A 24,502-nucleotide genomic window follows, 5' to 3' on the forward strand; every position below is an offset into this window, starting at 1 on the left:
GGATGGAGGGTTTGTAGGGAAAGCTCACCTCTCAATGGAAGAGATTCCGCAGAACTGCTTGACCAACAGCTGCGTCGTCTCGTCCTGCAGATTCTAGGCAGTAATGTTTTGTGAAGGTATGAGTACTGCTCCACGTTGCTGCCCTGCATATATCCTTAATGGCGACTCCAGAGAAAAGAGCCACAGATGAGGCCACAGACCTTGTAGAATGGGCACGAACCTTATTGTTCAAAGGCTTACCCGCCTCCTGATGGCAAAATTGAATGGCACTGGAGATCCAGCGGGAAATGCCACTCTTTGCTAAAGGAAATCCCTTCCGTGGTGCGCTGTAGGAGACGAACAACTGTGAAGATTTCCGCAAGGGTCTTGTACGTTCCAGGTAGAATTTTAAACATCTTTGAACGTCCAAAGAATGTAGAGTGCGTTCCGCAGGTGTAGAAGGACGCGGAAAGAAAGACTTTAAAATCAAGGGTTCGTTCAAGTGAAACTCAGATGGTACTTTCGGAATGAACTTTGGATTGGTGCAATGAATAAGAACATCCTTTTTTAATTGAAGGAATGGATGGACTATGGAGAGGGCTTGAAGTTCACCAACTCTTCTCACTGAAGTAAGAGCTAGAAGGAGAGCAAGTTCCCAAGAGAGGAACTTCAAATCCGCCTTGAGCACCGGCTCAAACGGAGGTTTCATGAGTTGAGCCAGGACAAGATTGAGCTGCCAAACTGGAGGAGGAGGTCGAACTGGAGGGAACATCCTGAACAGACCCTTCAAGAACTGTTTAACAATCAGAGAGGACCATAAGGAAGGGCCTGAAGAAGTACGCCGAAATCTTGAAATGGCAGCAAGATGGACTTTCACAGACGAATGTGCCAACCCAGATTTAGCCAATGATAGAATATATGGCAAGAGTTGGTGAGGCAGAGATTTATAAGGATGGAGACCTTGTCTTTGACACCATAGGCAGAACCTTCTCCATTTTGCCGTGTAAGTCTAATTTGTGCTCGGTGCTCGAGCCTGTGACAAAACGTCTCGACATTCTTGGGAAAGATTTAGATGACGGAACTCTGTGTTCAGGAGCCACGCTGTCAAGTGGAGCGATTTCGGACCCGGATGGTAAACCTGCCCCTGATTCCTGGACAACAGGAAAGGAATGGACTGTAAGCGGATCGGAGAAGCTTGGGAGAGCCGCAGGAGCTCCTTGTACCAAAATTGCCGGGGCCACGCTGGTGCAATGAGAATCATTTTGCACGGTTCCGCCTTCATCTTCTTGAGTACTCGAGGAATGAGGGGAATTGGAGGAAAAGCGTAAAAGAATGCGCTGTACCAGGCCATCGAAAGGGCATTCCCCAGGGACCCTTGATGGTGAACCCTGCTTGCGTAAAACCGGCATTTGGCGTTCACTGGGGAGGCAAACAGGTCGATGGTAGGTGTTCCACAAACCGAGAACAGTCTCTCCAGAATGGACTGATTCAATTCCCAAAGAGGCATCCGTGGTTATGATGATGGGGGATGGCGAGATTCTGAACGACAGACCAATGCGATATTGTCTTGTACCAGCCACCATTAGCATGCCTTTCTCATTGCCGAAGTTACCAACACCTTGTCGTTGAAAGATCCGTCTGCCTGGCGCCATTGCTTGTCTAATTCATCCTGCAAAGGGCGCATTCGCAGCCTGCAATGAGGTATTAATGGTATGCAGGATGACATCGACCCTAGAAGGGACTTGTATTGACGAACTGACAAGCATGTCTTCTGGAACAGCCGGCGAGCGGAGATCATCAACTTCCGTTAACAGTCCTCCGAAAGACAAGCCGTGCACTGTGTGGTGTCCAAAATCGCCCCCAGAAACCGTGCAGTCTTGAAGGGAAGCAGAACTGACTTGCTTCTGTTTAACTGAAGGCCTAGGTGTCTGAATAACTGAATGCAAGTCGAAACAGCCTGAGAGGTTTCCTCGAAAGATGGAGCCTTGACTAGCCAGTCGTCCAAGTAAGGGAACACCTCTAGGGAATGAGTCCTTAGAAAAGCTGCCACAGGTGCTAACACTTTGGTGAACACCAGAGGTGCAGACTGCGGGCCAAACGGAAGCACCTTGAATTGGAAATGGCTCTTACCCACTGTGAACCGCAGATATTGTCTGTGAGCTGGGTGTATCGGAATGTGGAAATACGCATCTTCCAAATCCAGAGAAGCCAAGTAGTCGCCTGGGTTTAAAAGAGGAAGGATTTCCTGGAGAGTGACCATCCTGAAAGAGTTTGATGAGATAAGAGTTGAGCTCTCGTAGGTCTAGAATGGGGCACCAAGTCTCTGTCGTCCTCCGCACCAGGAAGAACCTGGAATAAAAACCTCTGCCCCTCTGAGAAAGAGGAACCGGTTCTATTGCCCCTTTGAGGAACAATTGATGGGCTTCTAGATGGAGTAGACCCAGATGTTTCGTGCGGATGGCCCCCGGAGCTCGTGTTGGAGGTTGATCTTGAAATTCCAACGTATGGCCACTCTGTACAATATTCAGGACCCACTGGTCCGATGTTATACACCTCCAGCTGCTCAGACAAAAAGAAATCCTGCCCCCCACTGATGTGACTGGGAGGGAAGGAACAGCAGGTAGAGCCAGGAGGCCGCTATTGTCGTTTGCCGCCGTCACGTCCTTGACGGTTCTGACGTCCTCGCGGTGTCTGGCAAGAGTAAGATGCCAACTGTCCCTGCCGCTGATTAGAGTACTGGGTCTTGTAAGATTGGGACGGTTGTGATGAATATCGCTGCTGGGCGTTGCCTCTATACGAACAGAAACCCCTGCCTCGAACGCCCTTAAATGGGACCTTGCGATAGTTGAGCGATCCCAGCGACTTTGCCGTGTCGGTATTTTTCTTTATGTTCTGCAGGGCATCATCCACATGCTTTCCGAAAAGAATTTCGCCATCAAATGGAAGGTCCAGGATCCTATTTTGGACCTCCTGACGAAACCAGGTGGCTCTCAACCAGCCCTGGCGACGTAGCACCGCTGAACTCGCTAAGGCCCGAAAAGCCGTGGAGGCGATGTCCATCGCACAGTCTATGACCTCGGAAGATGATTTTTCCCCTTCCATCAGCACTCTCTTGGCTTCCTCTCTTGCTACGTGTGGCAATTGTTCCACAAACGGTGCCATGTCACACCACATCTGGCAATCGTATCTGCCCAGAATGGCGAGAGAATTGGCTGCTCTAACCAGCAAGCTGGCCATGGTGGAAAACCTCTTCCCCACATTTTCCAGACGTCTATCATCTTTGTCTGGAGGCGTAGTCAAAGGCGTCGTTGGATTCTTCGACTTGCTTTGGGCGGCCTGCGAGATGACTGAATCAGGCTTCGGTTGACCAAGAAGACAAGCTGGACTGCCTTCCGGAGTTTTGTACTTCTTTTACAGTTTGGGGAGAACTGGAATCACCGTGGCTGGATTCTGCATGATCTTTATGCCTTCCTCCCACACATGTTCGATGATCGGAATGGACTTGACGGATCTGCTGTATTGCTCTTTAAAATCGTAGAGGAAGCATTCAGACTCCTCTCTTGTAATCGGAAGTCCAAACCTTTTCGCCGCTCTCTCCATCAGGTGATGGAACCCTCCTATGTCCACAGGAGGGGATATAGATGTATCACGACCAGTGGCGTCCGGGTCTTGTAGGCCACTGTCACCCTGATCCAGATCTGGGTCCTGTAATGGATCAGATAAGGGATCCACTTGGACCGCCTCCTCGTCCGAAGAGGTATCCAGATTGACAGGATCGGTTGGGTCCGGGTCCGGATCCGGTGTTCGAGGTCGGACCAGAGGTATAACCTGAACTGGGAGGTGGGTCACCACCCGGAAGAAGGCTGACTAGCAACTGCTTGTGGCAATCCCGGAGGAGAAGGCTGTGTAGACTGCGTAGAAGGTGCCGACGGGAACCTGTTTCTGTAATCCTGTAACATCAGTTGAAGATCAGAGAGACAGGCATGGCCACCATGTCCTGTCCTAAACCAGAAGGACGTCGCTCCTCTGAAACATAGTGCACCTGTTGTTCACGTGCATGTTCGAAATAGTCCTCTGTGTCAGTGTCCTGCATCTTCACATTCAAGTCTGAGGGACTGTAGGCATCCCCATAATGACCAAACTCCTCTTCTTCTTCTTCCGACTCCTCCTCTAGAAGCATATTTGGTGGATGCGACGACACTCGTCGTGGAGATGTCATTTCCGGTGTGATTGTCATCTTTTTCAGAGGAAAATGCAGTTTTTGACCCGTCGACGGTCTCGTCGTCTACGTTGCCGCAGTCGCCGACGGTGTAACCGTCTTCGTTGACGGAGCAGCAGTCGTCGACGGTATATTCACCTTCGCCGACGGAGTCTTGGTCGTCTACAGGGTCATAGTCGACGGAGCAGCCGTCGTCGCCGACGCAGCCTTGGTCGTCGACGGAAGAATAGTCTATGGCTTCGTAGACAAACTCGTCGTCACAACCATCACTGTAGACGTAGAAGTAGTCGTCGACGTGGTCTTCGTCGTCGACGAGCCCGTCGACAGCACCTTGCCGGAGCTAATCGTCGTCGACGTGGAAACCGAAATCGTTGACCAACCGGGAATCTTGAAAGGACAAGACGTCGTCGACGTGGAGAATGGAACCGTCGACGAGCCCGTCGACGGAGCCAAAGAAACCGCGGGAACTTTAGCAGAAGCAACCGTCGTCGACGTACCTGACGTTTTCGTCGTCGACTAACGCTGTTTTTTCTCCGGACCAGTTCCAAAAGTGACAGAAGAGTGTTTGTCACTGGCCTTCTCTCTTTTGGACGGAGGAGAAGTAATGGAAACCTCCTTTTTGTCCTTAGAAGTAGTAGCCAGTCCAGAAGCCTGTCCCTGCCTCTCCTTTTTACTTCCGTGAGGAGATTGAAGGGGACCAGCCCTCTCAGAGATCTTGTGAGGGGCCTTAAGAGGGGGCTCCATTTAAGAAGAAGCACCAGGGGGAGACCTACCCCTCTTCCTGGACTTATGAGAGGATGCCATAGAGGTTGAATCCTCCTCATCTGAAGAAACCAGCTCCTTCCGAGTCTTCATCTTTTGAAGCCAGGTCAAAAGTCGACCCTCTCTGTCACGGAGAGTCTTGGTAGAGAATGTTCGACAGATCTTGCAGTCGGTAGCCTTGTGGTCGGGATATAAGCAGTAAATACAATTGTCATGCTTATCCTCAACAAAAAGTCGTTTTTTACCACAAGAGGCACAGGACCTGAACAGGGCCTTCTCCTTGTCAGAAATCTTTTAAGGTAGAAATAATCCAAATAATCCAATAAATTGTAGAAGAAAACTGAGCAGAGCTCAGTGGAGACTCCCTAGCACAACGTGCGGTAGAAAAATCTGAGGCTCTGAGCTCTCTCAGGAAGGTTCTAGAGGGTGAGGCTGCTCTGATTGGTCCTTGCAAAAGTGTGGTCTCTTTTACACAAAGAGAGTGATAGTGTACAAAATGAGATGAGGCCTAGGCCTGTGTTTCTCTTTTGTTTCTATTGTTTTTATACTACCGAGGCTTCCATTCCGACGACGGGAATGATACAAAGCATGGGAATCTATGAAAGTTCCAATACTGGGGCAAGTGCACTTGGTAACATAGCAAATAGCTTCGCGCTTGTACCACTACTGTAATTCCAAAACATTTCAATGAAGCTTTAAGTATGTTATGTTCGCCGATGGTGTACTAAAAATTCTATACAATTAGACAATGCTAAAATTGTTTATAAATTCCGCTCCGATCACTAGGACGATAAGGTCTATTTTCAGGTGCCCTAAGTAGTTACCACTGCCGAGGTCAGATAACTAGCTCAAGATGTGTTCAACTGTACAACGCTATAGCGTGCTGTGGTGTTAAGAATTGCCAAAAGCACTTCATTGATAATGTCTAATCGTGCCACAAGTCACCATACCAATAAGGTCTATATACATGTACCGTGTGATGAAAATAGTGGAAATGATGCATAATGTGCACTGAGTGCTGAGTTGTTAGTTGATAATTACTAGATCCTTGAATGGTAATAGTTACTCAAATAGGTATCACTTTTGTTTCAATTGCCTAACTGCTGTGCAGTGTAAGAACACAGCTTCAGGGCAAATATGAATGCCAATATGCAGGTACTTGACACTACTTACACAGTCTGTATTCGGGTGACATCAGGTTTAATCCAGGATAAAACAGGACACGTCTAGACTATGATTGACACCTGTCGGGATCATGGAGTTCAATGTTTTGATCCAATATACCTCTCGTTAGAGCAGTCTTAGTGTTTATGCCTTCTCTCATTTGTACCTTATCAATAATCTGGAATCGTAGTTGTGAAATAGAATGGTTAGCCTCAATCCAATGTACCGCCAAAGCTTAATTGGCATTCATTGTGCTGATCCTGCTTTCGTGCTCTGTCATCCTTATTCTGACTTTGCGTTCAGTTTTCCCCACATATAATTTACCACATGGGCATTTGATGCAATATATAACATTTTCAGTGTTGCAATTACTTTTATGTTGTAATTGTATTTTTGTTCCACTGGTGGGGTGCATTAAAATGTTGCCTAGAGTTGTTATTGCAATGACTGCAATTGTGACACTTTGTGATCCCTTTTCAATTCTCGATGCCATGACTTTTTGTGGGATTAGCTAGCAGTGCCACAAGATTACGCCCTCTTGTATAAGCATGTATAGGGAAATCCCTGTAGATGTTGATATCTGGTTCGTTGACCAAGCGTTCCCATCTTGAGTTCACTATTTTCTTGAGTGCTGGTGATATTGTGGAAAATCTAGTAACAAACATTATTGGTGCTATGGGTTTGCTTGTTGTTTTGGGGTTAAGGAGTGCCAACCAATCGTTGCTCTCTGCTCTTGTAATATCACCAGCAGGCAAGAAAATAGTGAACTCAAGATGGAAACTTTTGGTCAACGAACCAGATTTCAACAACATCTACAGGGATTTCCCTATACATGCTTATACAAGAGGGCGTAATCTTCAGGAACTGCTAGCTAATCCCACAAAAAGTCATGCCATCGAGAATTGGAAGGGGACCACTAAGTGTCACAATTGCAGTCATTGCAATAACATAATTCTAGGCAACATTTTAATGCACCCCACCAGTGGAACAAAAATACAATTACAACATACCAGTAATTGCAACACTGAAAATTTTATATATTGCATCAAATGCCCATGTGGTATATTATATGTGGGGAAAACTGAACGTAAAGTCAGAATAAGGATGACAGAGCACAAAAGCTGGATCCGCACAAAGAATGCCAATTCAGCTTTGGTGGTACATTGGATTGAGGCTAACCATTCTATTTCACAACTCGATTCCAGATTATTGAACAGGTACAAATGAGAGAAGGCATAAACACTAAGAGACTATTCCAACAAGAGGTATATTGGATCAAAACATTGAACTCCATGATCCAGACAGGTCTCAATGATAAACTAGACATGTCCTGTTTTAAACCTGATTTCACCCGAATACAGACGGTGTAAGTAGTGTCAAGTGCCTGCATATTAGCATTCATATCCGCCCTGAAGCCGTGTTCTTACACGGCACAGCAGTTAGGCAAATAAAACATAAGTGATACCTATTGAAGTAACTATTACCATTCAAGGATCTAGTAATTATCAACTCAGCACGCAGTGCACATTATGCATCATTTCCACTTTTTTCATCACAAAGTAGATGTATATAGACCTTATTGGCATGGTGACTTGTGGCACGATTAGATATTATCAATAAAGTTTGACAATTCTCACCACAGCACACTATAGTGTTGTACAGTTGAACACATCTTGAGCTAGTTTTCTGAAATCGACAGTTGTAACTACTTAGGGCACCTGAAAATAGACCTTATCGTCATGGTGATCGGAGCGGAATTTATAAGCAATTTTAGCATTGTCTAATTGTATAGAATTTTTAGTACACCATCAGCGAACATAACATACTTAGAGCTTCATTGAAATGTTTTGGAATTACAGTAGTGGTACAAGCGCAAAGCTATTTGCTATGTTACCAAGTGCACTTATTGTTTCATCACTGATATGCTATGCAATTGGTACTCTTTAAACATGGCGCCCAAACTCGTTTCGAAGCTTCAAGTACGTTTCATGATAGTCTGTAGTTTGTGTTTACAACCGTGTATTCGCATCCAGGAACCTGTTCACGTTTTATAGTACGGCACAGAATGGCCGACTTGATTCTCCGTGGAAGATTGTCATACAGAGCACGGGCACAATAATGTCTTAACGCGATTATCAGGTCAGTTTCTTTGGAGTGTTGGTGCTAGTGGGACCTATTGTCAGAGTTAAGGTAGCACAGAGGAACGTATTGGTATTCTGTTTTCTTTACAGAATACACAGATTTAATGTTACAAGCTCGAGGTAAGCCATTGCGGCCATGGGATTCAACAGTGGATAATTTGAAGTGTTTGGAGGCTCTAGAAGTTAATTTAAGCTTTGGTATTATCTTTCAGATTCCATTAGAATTGTTTGGTTTCGGAAGGTAAGGGAAGCTGTATTTCGCCATTAGGCATTAGCCCTTAAATTGATTACTGGATTGCAATAGAGGTTGTCTTGGTTGATTCTAGCTGGTGGATTTGGTGCACAACAAGTCTTTGGACTATTGATTTTCGTGGCAGGTATCAACATATATATTTACACACTATATACAAAAATGGATATTAGGGTAACTAAGATAACAACATGAATTATGTTTTGGTTAGAACTATATGCATATTGTGAGTTTATGAACCACTGATGGAATTCTGTCACTTTTTATGTATGGTTAAGCATATATCATATGTTTCAATCACAGATTACCCCCGGATGAAGGAACTGCTTCAAGTTCCTAAATGCATTGGGCATCGGCAAAGAAATATTGAATAATGTATGTGATTGTAATCATTTTTGTATATTGTTTATAAGATGTTATGCATGTAAAAATAATTGTGATTTAACAATGTATAAATATGTCTTTTTGGTATGATGATTCAGTACATTTAAAGTAATAATCAGATTGCAAAAATAAATAAATATCAGAATATAGTGACTGAAATTAAGGTACCTAGAGTGGTGTTTTTGCACACCAGGTGAACAGTGCGCAACACATTCAAGCTCTTATGCTTGTACTTTCATTTGTTTATACTGCAAGGACTTACTTACCTTGCGTGTTACAGCACCCTATATAACATTCATTGGTGTAACTGGAGTATTGGGAGTGCACCCCAACCCCTCCATACTTACTCGTCTTTCTAAATCAGCCACTTATTCTGAAAAGGGTAGATAATAAAAGCAAATCACTTATCAGTCTGTATACTGTAGTGTTAAATGTCAACGGACTCCACTTTGAAAGCCTTTTTACAGTTGTGACATGGAGACCGGATCCCCATATTTTTTAAAATGAAAAGGTTTCTTTGCATGCCCAAAAAAAGAAAATTATTTACTTATTATCATTGCCTGTTTTGAAGTTCTTACTGCAGAGCAAGCTGATAAGTGGTGTCGAGCGGGACATGGGAGGCGACGGGTGCACTGAGGCCTCTCCGAGGTTTATTTCTCGCCAGGCACGACACAGGAGGCGTGATCCAATTTATTTACATTTGTATGGAGAGCTTATTACCCTAGACAGCGCTTGGTGCACACAGACTACTCCACAATGCTTTATGTCTCAGGAACAGGAGTCGATTTACGTGAGGGAAGCCTACGATGGATCGACGCATTATTATGGTCTACTGTGTGCACACTGGCTGACACAATTACGTGGGCATTTGACTTTGCTCCTAAAGCCATACATGTAGCCTGAAACGACGCGCTAATGCATCTTCGTTAAGAATTTAATTTGATTGCAACCTGCACTCCAAATGAAGTAAAGCAAGCCACTCCAATGTTTTCAGCATAGCTTGCAACGTGTTATGTAATGAACCATGGCAGCACTTTAGGAGTGCTCCGACAGGGGTAGGTTGAGAGGGACTGCTAAGCTCCGTAATATGCAGAAAAGCGGGCGGTCCTTGACAAACACGAAAAGCGGACCCTAAAAAGGTCTCGTTCTTACAGGAGATGGATTGCCATAACAAGCAGACGTGAATTATTTTCGGGCATGCTTGGGCGAGACGAAAGCCAAGAGGCATGAGGAGCATGGATGGGGGAACATCCAGGGTGCAAACTGTTACCGGGTAAGGCTAAAAAGTCTGGAGGAAGCAGATTATCAGTAACACAGAACCAGGGCAGGGTTTTGCAGGCACGAAAGCGGGAATAAAACGCTTAGAGCAAGAACCTGGAATAGATTTGGCCTCTGGGGGAGTAGCCTTAGAGCCTCTGTGATAGGCTGGCCTCCGAAAGTACCCACAGGCGGAGGCAGTTTGGAGGGCACCCCTGGCTTTGGCAGTGTGTCCTCCTTGATCTTTTCCAGCATCTGTTCAACCTGTAGTCCGAATAGATGTTCCAAATCGAAGGGCAGGTTGCAGAGATGCTGTTGGACATCTAGCTTTAAGCCAAAGACGAGGAGAAAGGCGTTGCTGCAGAGTAGGATACGCAAATTAAAGCTACAGCGACTGCAGCATTAAGGACACAGCGTATTTTGGTGTTTGAGGCGAGTTCACCTTCAGACACCAAATCTTTGCAGTACTCCCTAGGAAGGTGGTGAAGGAGCTAATCCTGTCATCCCATTGATTCCGTCGTATCTGTAAAGTAAGCAGATTGAGTAAGAAATCCACCAGTGGGAGGCAGATTGAGCAGTGATGCATTTGCCAACAGCAACAATCTTCTTACTTTCCTGGTCTTGGATGGTGCGTAACTAGTGGTGCGTAACTGGTAGTACTATTGCCTTAACTTCTCTGATATATATATATATATATATTTTTTTTTTTAACTCGGCCTATACTGGTTTTATTTGTCTTGTCATTCGGTGAGTAGGATCAATAAATATTATCAATGTTTTATCCCAATAGCAGTGGCACTCGTTAATTTGGCAATGCTGGAGTACAACCAATGCTCCCTCCTTCAAATTATGGGCTGATAAAATTACGAGGACCATCATTTTTGAAAAGGTGTATGCAAGGTGAGTAGGGCAGCTCCATAGGTTTTTTTAAGCAAATTTGGGGAACTTGGAAGGTTTCTGAATTTTCCCCTTGAGGATACACTTTACATTGGGTTTTAATAGTGAGGTACCATAGCCATGCGACTTAAAGATTGTAGGTTCTAACTGATTAATGTATGGCTGAATTTGAGAGAAGTTCACAGGTTCGGCATGTTACTATTGTTATTCCCGTTTAGGGGTAATGAGAAATGGAAAACTGAACATCTTTAACCAAGCTGATTTAAGTTTGCGCAAATGCCGAGGTTATAGAACTATTGAATATATTCAACTAATGTTGTATTTACTGCCTGTAGAACAGTTCAGGACTTTGCACTGATGCACTTTGAGTTTTTTAGGTTCATTTTTAATGAGCAGCCAGATGAACTGATTAAGTTTGTTACTACTGTCTACTGAATGGTTGCTTATTTTCAAATTTAGTACTTTAATTGCACTTTTTAGTACTGATGCACTTCATATGTCAGATGTACGCTGTGAATTCTGTTAGAGCAATGCTGCTAATAGAAGCAAAAGTTGTATATTTAATGGCCTAGAGCACTTTGTCGCTTAATCTCCATTATTTGACATTAACTTCTCGCCTGCGATGTAAAATATGGCATTTATATTTAAAAAATGTATTTATCCTGCTCAATAAAAAATATTTTAAAACAAGACACCAACAGTTTAAGCCTTGCAGATCCGCAACTCAAAGCTAGCAGTTCCTCATGGCTGTGGTTATTGGTACTGTTTGTGAACCCCCCCCCCCCCTCCACCCCCCCCCCCCCCCCCCCCCCCCCCCCCCCCCCCCCCCCCCAAAAAATCTTGTTCTTGTTCGGTGCCTGTGTACGAGTCACATACTGAAATACAAAGGAGTAGTCATTAGAACATTTTGATTGCTTGGAGGAGGGGGTTTATCTAAGCTAGTAGTAAAAGAAAGTGAATGCTGCATTACTGTCAAGAAGAAAGATTTAAAGCAGATGTCTGTACATACAAAAATATTTTAAAGTGTACACTAATAATCAGATAATTACTAATACTGCACAAAGCGTTAACCTTCGGGACCCTGAATCACCCATACGTGCTTAACAATGACACTGGATGGGGAAGGGGGGGAGGGGTTTGGCTTAACCCAATCCTACACTGGACTGTTTTCTTCTAATTGTAATCTACTCTGTTGAGAAATCTCCAAATGTCTGGCCAACTGGGTCTTCCTATTTATGATAGAACGAGCTAATACTAGGTTGATCATTCTGCTAGGTTATATTTGTTTAGAGCTATTCCACTCTGCTCGCTGCCCTTTTAGAACTAGAATGGTTGGTCTGTTCATTTATTTGGAAGCAGAGGAAGCAGACAAGAAAATCAAATTCCTCTATTTTTTTCTACATAGAGGCAGCTGGGCTCTATCCTATTTGCAATAGGACTTAGCAGCATTATTTGTACATCTAAGTTGATTGACCAATCTGCAATAATGATACATATTTTTCAAGGGTATTGTGGGTAACCCGCCATAAATATCCTTTGTTTCGATTCACAGACACCCAATACTACCCCAAATATAAAACATTACATGATTTAGATTTGAGCAGAGTCTCTCAAAAATTGTATTGGAACGGATTACCAATTAGACTGACTTATCCAGGGAGTCCCCGCGGCTTCAAGTATCTTTTGGACATTGCATCTTCTCCCAGGGTAATTGAAATCATTCAATCAACTTAGCGATCAATTTGAAATAATTACGGGATCGTTTTTCAGATATCTTCAACTAAGAACACTTTCACTCTCCATCAGATGTATTGGCTGCCCCCATTTGCAAGGTTTTACAAAAAAAATAATTTCTCATTATTCAGCTTTTTGTCTTAGTTGGAACAGGGATCATCTCCGTGATTAGGCATTAAAATGTTCTGGATGGCTTAGAGCTCAGATCTCTAACCTTTTGGTGCATTTAATTAAAATGAGCATTAGAGCAATGAATGTTATTACAACATTACCTTAACTGGTTCGCTTTCTATTTTACCTACGGTAAATAAATGGGTTCACAACTCAAGATATCTATGGCCCAAATTTAATTTTACCAGCCAACGAAGTGCATATGTTTGCTACCAGTCCGAGTTTAATCCCTTGTTGGAATTAGGTGTTTTCTCAGATATCAGCAGCCACATAATATAAAGTTACACTTGATCCCGTGCTAATTATGATGGGATTTAGTAAATCAATTTACATTGTCTTTTTAGGGGTGTTTGAAAATGTCTGTGAGTTGTGTCGCGCCAAAAGACCGCTAGACCAACATGTCATCACAATGATAATGCTGGGTTGGAAAAAATTCCCATCAGCTCACCCTTTATGGTGGAGTATCGTCATGTGGGATACATGTCATACACCCAGATCTCTCCCAGCGCACCTGATCATGATGCGGAGATGGATTTTGAAAATTACTTTTCCAAACCACAGTATTTCAAAGGAAGGACTGATGGAGTGCAGTGCTCGTGAAAAAGAAAGGTGAAATATACATAAAATTGGCTCCTGAGACAAAAAATATGTTTATTGAGTATTATCTCAGGGTCAAGATTAAAAGTGGCGCCCAATAGTCTTAAAGAATGACTACATAACGGCGCAGTGCATAGAGGTCGACATGTTTCAGCTTATATGGACCAGGAGTCCAAGCTTTCTTCAGGACCTATTGATGTTAAGCATCTGCATTATGTGAAAACTAAGTGTGTAAACAATTTGGATTAATCCTACCAGAACTTTGAGCCCAAATGTTCTCAGGTATTTATCCAACTATTCGTGATTCTCCCAGCGGTCTGTGGGAGATCACCTCACCTCACCCGGCACCTACTCGGGAAGAAGGAGGCCCGCTCTGTCCGTCGGTACCTCGAGGGCCAGGAGTGGAGGCCCTCGAGGTACCGACGGACAGAGCGGGGCCTCCTTCTTCCAGAGTAGGTGCCGGGTGAGGTGAGGTGATCTCCCACAGAACGCTGGGAGAATCACGAATAGTTTGATAAATACCTGAGAACATTTGGGCTCAAAGTTCTGGTAGGATTAATCCAAATTGTTTACACACTTAGTTTTCACATAATGCAGATGCTTAACATCAATAGGTCCTGAAGAAAGCTTGGACTCCTGGTCCATATAAGCTGAAACATGTCGACCTCTATGCACTGCGCCGTTATGTAGTCATTCTTGAAGACTATTGGGCGCCACTTTTAATCTTGACCCTGAGATAATACTCAATAAACATATTTTTTGTCTCAGGAGCCAATTTTACGTATATTTCACCTTTCTTTTTCACGAGCACTGCACTCCATCAGTCCTTCCTTTGAAATACTGTGGTTTGGAAAAGTAATTTTCAAAATCCATCTCCGCATCATGATCAGGTGCGCTGGGAGAGATCTGGGTTTATGACATGTATCCCACATGACGATACTCCACCATAAAGGGTGAGCTGATGGGAATTTTTTCCAACCCAGCATTTTCATTGTGATGACATGTTGGTCTAGCAGTCTTTTGGCGCGACACAACACACAGGCAATTATTTGGACCAGGTAACTCTTGTTTGTTTTTTCAATTGGTATAGGGGTTTGAGCTACCGTGGTCGTTAAAAATTACCCTGTGACCCCCCCACCTGCTTCTTTTTAGTGTTTGAAAATGTGCCTATTGCCCAGGAATGAAAAAGTTCTCTTTACCTGTAATTGGAAAAATGGTTACATGAAATGTTTGCTACCTACAACTTTGAAAGAGAGTAGTTTAAAACCAAGCCTTCACAAACATTTTAGAGAATGTGGAGAACATCCGGATTTTGTTTAATTTATGTTTAGGATGCTCATCTTGGCCCCTCACCTATGATTTTTCTACTCCGAGGCATCCCGAACCGTATTATTCATTATAGCTGAGTCTTCATCTTTTTTCCTCTTCTGCTTGCCTCAAGCCAGGCAAAATGATTAACCAATGGTTACAAATGATGGCTACAAAGTTTATACAACAGCCAGCTCTGAAGTATACCACTTTTAAACACCCTGGTTGATGTCTTGAACAGAATTTGTCTCCCAAATCAGTGGTTAGATTAAGAAAACATACCAGATGTTTGATAAAGATAGGGCTGGTTGACGATGCTGTAGTCAGTGAACTAATCAAACAGCAAACACGAATCTTATTGAATCTAAGGTGCTCTTAAACTGAAATCACTACTATTGCAGTCAAAACCCTGGGAAATAAATATTAAAATCTGCAATGGGCGACAGCGATGTTGTCCTTAGCAAAGACTTGCGAATGTATTGAGCAAGTGCATTCAAGCTTATTTATGAACAGTAAAACTGAAGGCTGCGTCGTATCCAAGGGTGACTTTTTAAAGGAGTCAATGTAGTGCTAATTTCAAGTCTCTGTGAACAATCCCATAGCCAACATCTTGCATGAGTGAGACAAATCATCTGAACTCTGATTTCTGAAAGAAAGGTTTGGAAAAATTATGGGTAAAGTAATCTGGAGACATTACTATTTCAACGAGAAATACTATTACAATTTAATATACACAGGTTCTGCTACCATACAACACACCATGCATAAACTTCAAATATACGGTCGTTTTTATCTGATTGAAAGTAAGTTTTTAGATGTTGACAGTCAAGCACTGTAATCTGAAAACAAAATTACTAATACTGCATTGTCCTTACCTAAAACGTTGAGCCTGCTGAGCTAGCGGTCCTGGATACCTTCTGTTTGGGGACTGGTATAGCTGGGAAAGGATAGCCTGATTGGTTTTTTGGCTTGGATTGTTAGCAAATTTTACGGTGATTGGTTCTGTGGCACCTGGTGGTTTCTGGCCATTCAGACCCTTAATGGCTTCTTCAGCTTCAATCCTTTTATCAAATCTGATAAATCCAACGCCTCTTGAAACCCCTGAAAGTTGCAAGGTGGGTATGGAAGAAGAAAGATGGTTAAAGAAAAACCTCAAAGCACATCTTCTGTGCAGCTTTGCTTAAGGATATATAATTGACTACAAACAAAATGAAAGTAGAAAAGCAAAATGTATGCATGAACAACTGGTGCATGCTGATCATAGTCCATGCAAATAGTAGCACACTGTACTGAAAACCTTAGTTTATAAGTTTGCAAAATACTGCTGAATCTGTTACTATGAATGGCTTGATTAACTACGCAGGTTGTAGTAAAATTCCTTGCGGAGAGGAATCATGACATTTCAGTTAAATTTAAATCACAGCCACCTATAACTATATGGGAAGCTGTACATTAGCCCTGACATCTTTTTGCATGTTTTCCCTGTATTTTTGTTTTCTGACCGCTTGTTTTTGATGGTATGCTGGACTTCGTTTTTGCTGGTTTAGTGTCTGCACACTTTTTCACTGATATTCAGTGCAAAAAGTGCTCCTACTCATACTGTCTATTGTGATATGATTGGTTTTCCATGGTAGGTAAATTTGATTTACTGTTGAGTCCCTAGTAAAGAGCTCTTTATGTGCCCAGGGTTGTAAAGCAAATGCTACTAGTGAGCCTGAAGCACTGAAACCACTCATACAAGCAGCCTTTCAAAAGTATTTCAGACCTGCCACTGCAGTGTCTGCGCACACAGTTTTAACTGCAATGCCGACCTGGCAAATGCCCCAATCTGCCAGGCCTAACCCTTTCCTTTTATCACACAAACCCCCTAAGGTAGACCCAAGGTAACCTCATGGGCAGGGTTCACTATGTGAAAGGTAGGACATGCTGGTATTTTACATGTCCTGATAGTGAAATACTATGCATTTCGTTTTTCACTATTGATAGGCTGTCTTTCCCATAGCTGATCATTGGAGCTGCCTTACAACATTTTAAAAGTGTAACTTTTAATTAGGACAAGCTAGAGAAATGGAGCTTAGGCTTCCTGAGCTCAGACTTTAAGATCATCTTTTAGTAAAGATGGTTTCTAAATTATGGGTTTGAAAAAGTCACTTTTAGATAGCGGGCATTTTCTTGTAAAACCATCCTGTAGACCTCTGCCCGTTTGGTCTTGCTTGGCCCGTCTGGTTTAGGACTGATAACGGCTGATTGTGCATTCACTCGAGATACTCACAAAGGAAGCTGAGGTGTGCCCTGCATCTGCTAATGGGTCACCCTGGGATACAGTCGTGGGTGGAATGGTCACCGACACTCGATTAGGCTTTGCCTGCTCAAAACAATGCTGTCTCCACCTCTTGTAGTGAAGATGGACCAGGGAGGACAGAGCTGGTTTTTACTGAGCAAGAAGGACTTTCTGCCTAAAACCTTAAAGAAAAAAGCAGCATAAATATTGGGGGCCTTTCCCCTTTGCTATTTGCTATTTGCTGCTTTGTTCGGCTGGCCTGCAGTTGCTGCTTCTGTCTTGGGCAGTAAAAGTAATGGACTGAACTTTCTTAAATCCTTTTGTTACAGTTTTTCCAGGGGATTTAAGTATAGCATGCCTCCGGTTGGAAGTCTCAGGCACACCAAAGACTTCACCATCCTCTGAGTACCTGCACCTGCGTGTTTCAGCTGCCACAAAAGGAAAAAGCAATCAGACAGTCAACAACGCTGCTTTCGGCTCCGTGACCTGAAGGCACCACTACGAGCACCGCAATCCTGGTCACACGGATGCAGTCACAAGCCACTACTTACACTGTGAACTGTGGGATATGCACTGCCTTGGCTTCACATAGTTGCCCTGGACTCACCCCGACGCCAGCGCTCCTGACTTGAACCTCACAGTTGGATTTGCAACAAGTGTGACTTCAAAGGCCAGACGACTGCATATGTGGGATTTTAAATATAGATATTATATAAGTTGCTATCAGCACTTTATTACTATCGTTGAGTTTCTTACACCTTTAACACTATGGTTGAGATGATGACTCCATATGTCAATCACATTTTATGACTAACAACTTTTGCCCTTTTCTTTTTTACTAATAGGAAAAGATTTCCAAAATCAGTATAAATGCATGCACGTTTCAGCTAGGAGAAATTCAGGAATACTGCTCAAAATATACAGGAAAAAAAAATATGGAGATCCCAAATGATAGGTTATTCCATCCAATTGTCACAGGATTTTTGACTTTATGATGGAGCACAAACCTTTGGCAATATTTGCACCAATTTTAAAACCAAAGGTTTGGTGTAAACACGTGCTATGATTGTTGGGAGAACAAAGTGTCCAAAAATGTCTACATGGTAGAGGATGTCACAAAGCAACATTTGAATCTGGTCTGGGCACACCGCCAAAAGATGGCAATGTTGCTCCAGCAGCTGTTGTAAGGACAAACCTCTGTCAACTATGTAAGCGCAGTGTTGGGTACAGGGGTGACCAACTTCACAGATGAACAATAGCACCCGATGGAAAAACGTTCCTTTCAAAAAGTAGATATTTGTAAAGAAACTTTTTGGCAACTGTTTTCCTAGGGCAGTGAAAAATGCTACTGGATCAGTGAGCAAAATTACTTCACATTACTCCAACATTTAAAAAACAAAATGAAAGGAAGCAGTAGCCTTGCATCCTTTGGACAGCTGCTGCATGAAGCGGTACTAAGTGGCTCATGTACTTTATGTAGAAAACACAGGAGAGGGAGGAAAACATATGGGGGTGCGTCATCTTCCCCAAAATAATAGAAAACCTGGACGAACCCACAAAAAGCGTTACCAATTCAGTTGACTCAATATCCAGTAGCACATTACAGACATCCAATGGATTTGTAAGAAGACCCCTCACCCACCAACCTAGTTGGTGGCATGCTTTATCAATGGGGTCCCAGCTGAGCTGCCGAATGCAACCAAGCTGTGCTACAACGCCTGATTACAGCAGAGCGGGTTTTTGTGAGTGAGCCGAGTGCTGTGAGAGTTGGGTACTCAGAGTGGTGAGATTAAAAATGTCTCTAAGAAGTGCCCAACTCTCACAAAAACCCACTCCGCTGTAATGAGGCGTTGTAGCTCAGCTGGGTTGCATTCGGCAGCCCTGCTGGGACCCCAGTGATGAAGCATGCCACCAACTAGGTTGGTGGGTGAGGGGTCTTCTTACAAATCAATTGGATGGCTGTACTCTGCTACTGGATAGTGAGTCAACTCATGTGTACTTTAAACATGTCACTAATTTTCACACATTGGAAGAATTAAGTAATTGTGGATATAGCGGCTCGACTTTCAGCAATAGAGGAACCCAAAATAAACTAAAGCCTTAAAAAAGTTAACATTGTTAAGCGACTGACCCACTAGTGGCATGCTTCATTAGAAGGTCGTCACACCAGACACCTAATGTGTCTAGGAAGCCTCGATCGCCATAAGGAGAGGGCACTTTCAAGTTTGAAAAATCATTGGAACTGTGATTCTTCCAGTTTAAGTTACCTCTAATCTATTTTATTATTTAGTGCAGGAATGAGGGTATGGTTAAAAACAAAGTACATTGGGATAAAACAATTAGCCCTTCCATCCACTTAGGGCGAAAGTGCTACGCAAACAAATGGATTGAATGCTGAATAAATCATACATTCACCCCCAGTCAAGAGCTCTGGGTTAAAATCTATTGTTCCTTTTGCTCACCATGCCACCTCAGAATGATGGATTTAAACCAGATCTCTTGACTGGGGGCTAATGTTTGATTCATTCCGCATTCCGTCCACCATTTGTTGCTGCAGCACAAGTGGTCTTGCAGCACTGGTTGTGCCACCCACACAAGTAGCCTTTCAAAGATGTCTCAGACCTGCCACTGCAGTCTCTGCATGCAGTTTTAATTGCCATGTCGACCTCGGAAAAGCACCCACTTGCCAGGCCCTAACAATCCTCAGGTGATTACTGGAGCTGCCTTGTAACATTTTACAAGTGCAACTTTCAATTGAGAAAAGATTGAGAAATGGAGTTTAGGTTCCCTTAGTTCAGAGTTTAACCACACGTCTTTTAGTAAAGGCGTTTAAATTGTGTAGTTCAAAATGCCACTTTGAGAAAGTGGGCATTTTCTTGTTTACCCATCCTTTGTGCCTCTGCTTGTTTTTGTATTCACTGTCTGGCCTCAGAGTGACAGGAGCTGGAGTTGTGCATTCACTCTTGACTGTTACAAGGGGGGTTGACGTGAGTCCTGCCTTACCTGGCTGACTCAGCCAGGCTGAATAGACCTTTCTGCATTTAGAGTGGTAGGAAGACTTTTCGCTAGCACCTGAATAGGCTGTGTCTGCCCTGAACAATGCTGTCTCCACCTACTGTAGTGAAGCTGGACTAGAGAGGTCAGAGCTGGTTTCTACTGAACAAGAGGGACCGGCTGCCTAAATCTTCATAGGGAAAAGTAGGATAACGAATATGCTACTTACCAGTATGCATCTGTTCTTGGCATGTAGGGCTGCTGACATTCATATCTGTGCATAGATTGCCGCCTAGTGTTGGGTCCGGATGATCGCACATTGTTGTCCTGGAAGAGTCTTCGAAGTATCACGAGATAGGTGGCTCCTCCCCTGGACTACAGTGCGCATGGGCATCGACTCCATCCTCAGATTGTTTTTAGCCATTGTGGCCAAGATGGAGTGAAACTAAGTGAATGATGACCATGCTAAAAGTATGTGTGAATGCTGCAGCCGCTACAGGCGCCGGGGAGGAGGGCGGGCGATATGAATGTCAGCAGCCCTACATGCCAAGAACAGATGCATACTGGTAAGTAGCATATTCGGTTCGAGGCATGTGGGCTGCTGAATTCATATCTGTGCATAGAAAACATAGCAGTCCCTCCATTAACGGCGGCCGCCCGTGCCAGCTGCAGCAGTTTGGAAAAGTGTTTTTAGAACAGCCTGCAATACAGCTGCCTGCTGTTTGGAGTGCACATCAACACAGTAATGTTTTGTAAACATGTGTGTGGTAGACCATGTGGATGCTCTACATATGTCTTCCAAAGGAGTATTTCCAAGAAAAGCCATGGAGGCCCCCAACTTTCGGGTGGAGTGGGCCCTTGGTGGAATGGTGAGAGTGCGCTTGGCTTTCTGGTAGCAGATCTGAATACATTTAACGATCCTCCTGGCTATACCAGCCTTGGAAATGGGGTTACCTTTGTGTTGTGGCGCGAAGGCAACAAACAGTTGTTTAGTCTTCCTAAAATCTTTGGTCCTATCAATGTAGTACATTAGGGCCCTTTTGACGTCAAGTGTGTGGAGCATTCTCTCTGCAAGTGACTCTGGATTTTGGAAGATCACCGGTAGTTCTATAGTCTGGTTGATATGGAACTGAGACACTACATTAGGAAGGAATTTAGGGTTAGTGCGAAGCACCACCCTGTTGGAATGAATTTAAATAAATGGCTCCTGGATAGTTAGTGCCTGGAGTTCACTAACTCGTCGTAGCGATGTAATGGCTATAAGGAAAGCCACTTTCCATGTCAGGAATTGAATCTCGCAGGAATGCAGTGGTTCAAAAGGGGGACCCATCAGCCTGGTGAGGACCACATTGAGGTTCCATTCTGGAGCTGGTGGCGTCCGTGGAGGAATGACACGTTTGAGTCCTTCCAGAAAGGCCTTAATGGCAGGCACCCTGAAAAGTCGTAGGTGCTGTCTGTTCTGGAGATAAGCAGCCATTGCGGATAAATGTATACGAATGGAAGCCTAGGCCAGATTACATTTGTACAGATGTAAGAGATAACAAATGATGTTTTGAATAGATGCATCCAGCGGGTTAATGTTGTGGTCTGCAAAATAAATGACAAACCGCTTTCACTTCGCCCCATAGCATGCTCCGGTGGTGAGCTTTCTTGCCTCCCGGATGATGTCCATACAGTCAGGAGGTAAGTTGAGGTAGCCAAACTAAGACTTCAGGAGCCAGATCGCAAGGTTGAGCTGTTGCGGATCTGGATGCTGAATGTCGCCATGGCTCTGCGTCAAAAGCCTGGGTGTGAGGCACAGCCTTTGATGCGGTACCACAGACAGTTCCAGAAACGTGGTGTACCATGGTTGGCGAGCCCACGTCGGAGCAACCAGGATGAGAGTCATCAAGTGCTGCTTCAGCTTGCGTGCCACCAGCGGTATTAGAGGTGCTGGGGGAAAAGCGTACGCAAATTTGCCCGACCAGTTCATCCATATCGCATTGCCTTGCGATTGTGGGTGTGGAAACCTGGCGGCAAAGCTTCGGCATTTTGCGTTCTCCTTTGTGGCGAACTTGTCTATCTCTGGATGACCCCACCTTTGGAAGTACGGGTGGAGTACTGATGGATTTATCTCCCACTCGTGCATTTGGTGGCTGTACCTGCTGAGCAGGTCCGCCATCTGATTGTCCTTGCCCGGGAGGTGTTCTGCCATGAGGAAGATGTTTCTCTGAATGGCCCACTTCCACATGCTCTGAGCCAGATGAGACAACTGTGGAGAGTGTGTACCTCCCTGCTTCTCAATGTAGTACATGGCCGTCATGTTGTCCGTCCGGATCAACACGACCTTGTTGCACAGATGTACTTTGAAGGCTTTTAGTGCCATGAAGATCGCCATCAGTTCTAGAACATTGATGTGCATCTTCCTTTGCTGCGGTGACCATAGTCCCTGCACAGTGTAATGGAGTACACTTCAGTGGAATTTTATAGGACTCCATTGGCTGTTCCGGGGCAATTTTCCGCTTCTGAAGGGAAAGGCTGCCTTTTTCGGCATCGATAAAATGTGCTTGCAGTTCTTCCAACGAAGATTGTCGATGCTTTACGGCCGGGACCACCGTCATCTTCGGCAACGAGGACACCTTCTCGGGCACGTTGGTGACCATCCTAGGGGTGAAAGCCTTCTGCGCCACTTTCGGCGGCAACGTGAAGTGAATGGGCGTCGACGCTTTGAGGTTTATCGACAGGTTTCGAAGGTGGAGGATCTTTTGGCCCGACATTTGAGGCCTTGTCCTTGATGCGCTTCAGGGAGTCTGCCACTGGCTTGGAGATAGCGGCGGACGGCTGCGTCGAGTCGACGGAATCCTTGGAGGCACCACTAGACGTAGACTCGTGGGTTGGGCTGCTTTTGGCCTTTTCTTGTCGACGCGGAGTCTCGAGAACCTTCGGATCACTGAGCCCTTTGTCGGTGTCGTCCGTCTTTGGCGCCGATTTTCTCGGCTCGACTGCCTTGACTTTTGTCTTCGGCGTGCCAGACTTCGTCTCGACGCTTTTGAGCTGTTTCTTCGGATCGACAACGCCCTTTTGCTTAGTCGGTGCCGACAGGTCAGAGGGCTTTGATCCGACCAAAGCAATACGCATTTTTGGTTGAGAGGGGGGCACCAGTGCTTTCACTTGCGTCGAGACCGGTGTCTCCACTTTCGGTGTCGATTTTGCAGGGTGCGGCTCAATAACATTGTCCGTAGGCGAGCCCGAAGGCGGGGCCGTAGAACCCACTGGAAGATCTGGGGTAAGGCCTAGTGGCGGATCCCTCGACCTGAGCCTTTTCAAGCGTTTCGGACCCAATGTCAGTTTGAGTTAGCTCTTCGCTCGAGCTATCTTCCATGGCCCCAAAGGCCCCATCGTCATCTCCTACCTCGTCGACGACTTCTTCCGCTTCGAGCATTTCAACGTCCGCGTCGTAGTTGTAGTCGACCTCCGACGCGGGATTCGACAGGTTCTCACTAACTTCCCGGTCAGCTCCCTCATCATCCCCAGCATCGAATATGTTCACAGGCGCCGGTGCAGTCTGCTGGGTCTCCTGGCGCGCAGAGCGACGATGTACAAGAGTCTTCTTGGATCAAAATCGTGAACAAGCCATGCAGCTGGCTTCGTCATGATCTGGCGACAGACACTTGTTGCACCCCGTAGGACATCGATGTGGGGATACTTGGAGTTGCACACGGGACATCTCTTGAATGGATTCTGGTCCATGATGGTCCGTCGATAAGGTCTTTGGCGTCGACTGGGCCTTCAGCGTCGAAAGCACGCAGCTCTCTGGAATCCGGCTCGGAACTGAGCTGGAATAATCGGGCACCAAACGCAAAACTATACCGACGAAAAAACGAAAGGCCTTTTGGCCTTAAGAAAGTTTTATATCGATTCCGACAAGAGTGAACCAATATACATCCGAACCCAATGGCGGAAAAAAACAATCTGAGGATGGAGTCGATGCCCATGCGCACTGTAGTCCAGGGGAGGAGCCACCTATCTCGTGATACTTCGAAGACTCTTCCAGGACAACAATGTGCGATCATCCGGAACCAACACTAGGCGGCGATCTATGCACAGATATGAATTCAGCAGCCCACATGCCTCGAACATATTGGGATCCTGACCCCAGAACTTTAGAACTCTTTTGGACTAAGGACCTGCCAAGAAGTGCTGCCAGAAGGACTACTTCCCCTTTGCTGGGTGTTGCTTTGTTGGGTTGGCCTGCAGTTGCTATTTTTCTCTTGGTCAGTTAAAGGACTGGACTGAACTTTCTGCAACTTATTTCCTGTGTTTCTACAAGGGCATGAGGTAGAGCTTTCGTCCTGTTGAAAAAGTCTCAGGATCATCAAAGACTT

General features: G+C 44.7%; 1 protein-coding gene across 8 annotated transcripts in view; it reads right to left on the reverse strand.

The window, feature by feature from the left end:
* The window catches only part of ELAVL2 (ELAV like RNA binding protein 2), a 661,451-nt gene that overhangs the window by 70,030 nt on the left and 566,919 nt on the right, over positions 1–24,502 (reverse strand). For all 8 annotated transcript variants that reach the window (XM_086962112.1, XM_086962109.1, XM_086962108.1 and 5 more), the window contains one exon: positions 15,739–15,964. In XM_086962112.1, the coding sequence (XP_086818238.1) occupies positions 15,739–15,964 (226 nt within the window). The remainder of the gene's footprint in view (positions 1–15,738; positions 15,965–24,502) is intronic.

This window comes from Lissotriton vulgaris, chromosome 3_1 (genome assembly GCF_964263255.1).
Source record: "Lissotriton vulgaris chromosome 3_1, aLisVul1.2, whole genome shotgun sequence".
NCBI lineage: Eukaryota > Metazoa > Chordata > Amphibia > Caudata > Salamandridae > Lissotriton > Lissotriton vulgaris.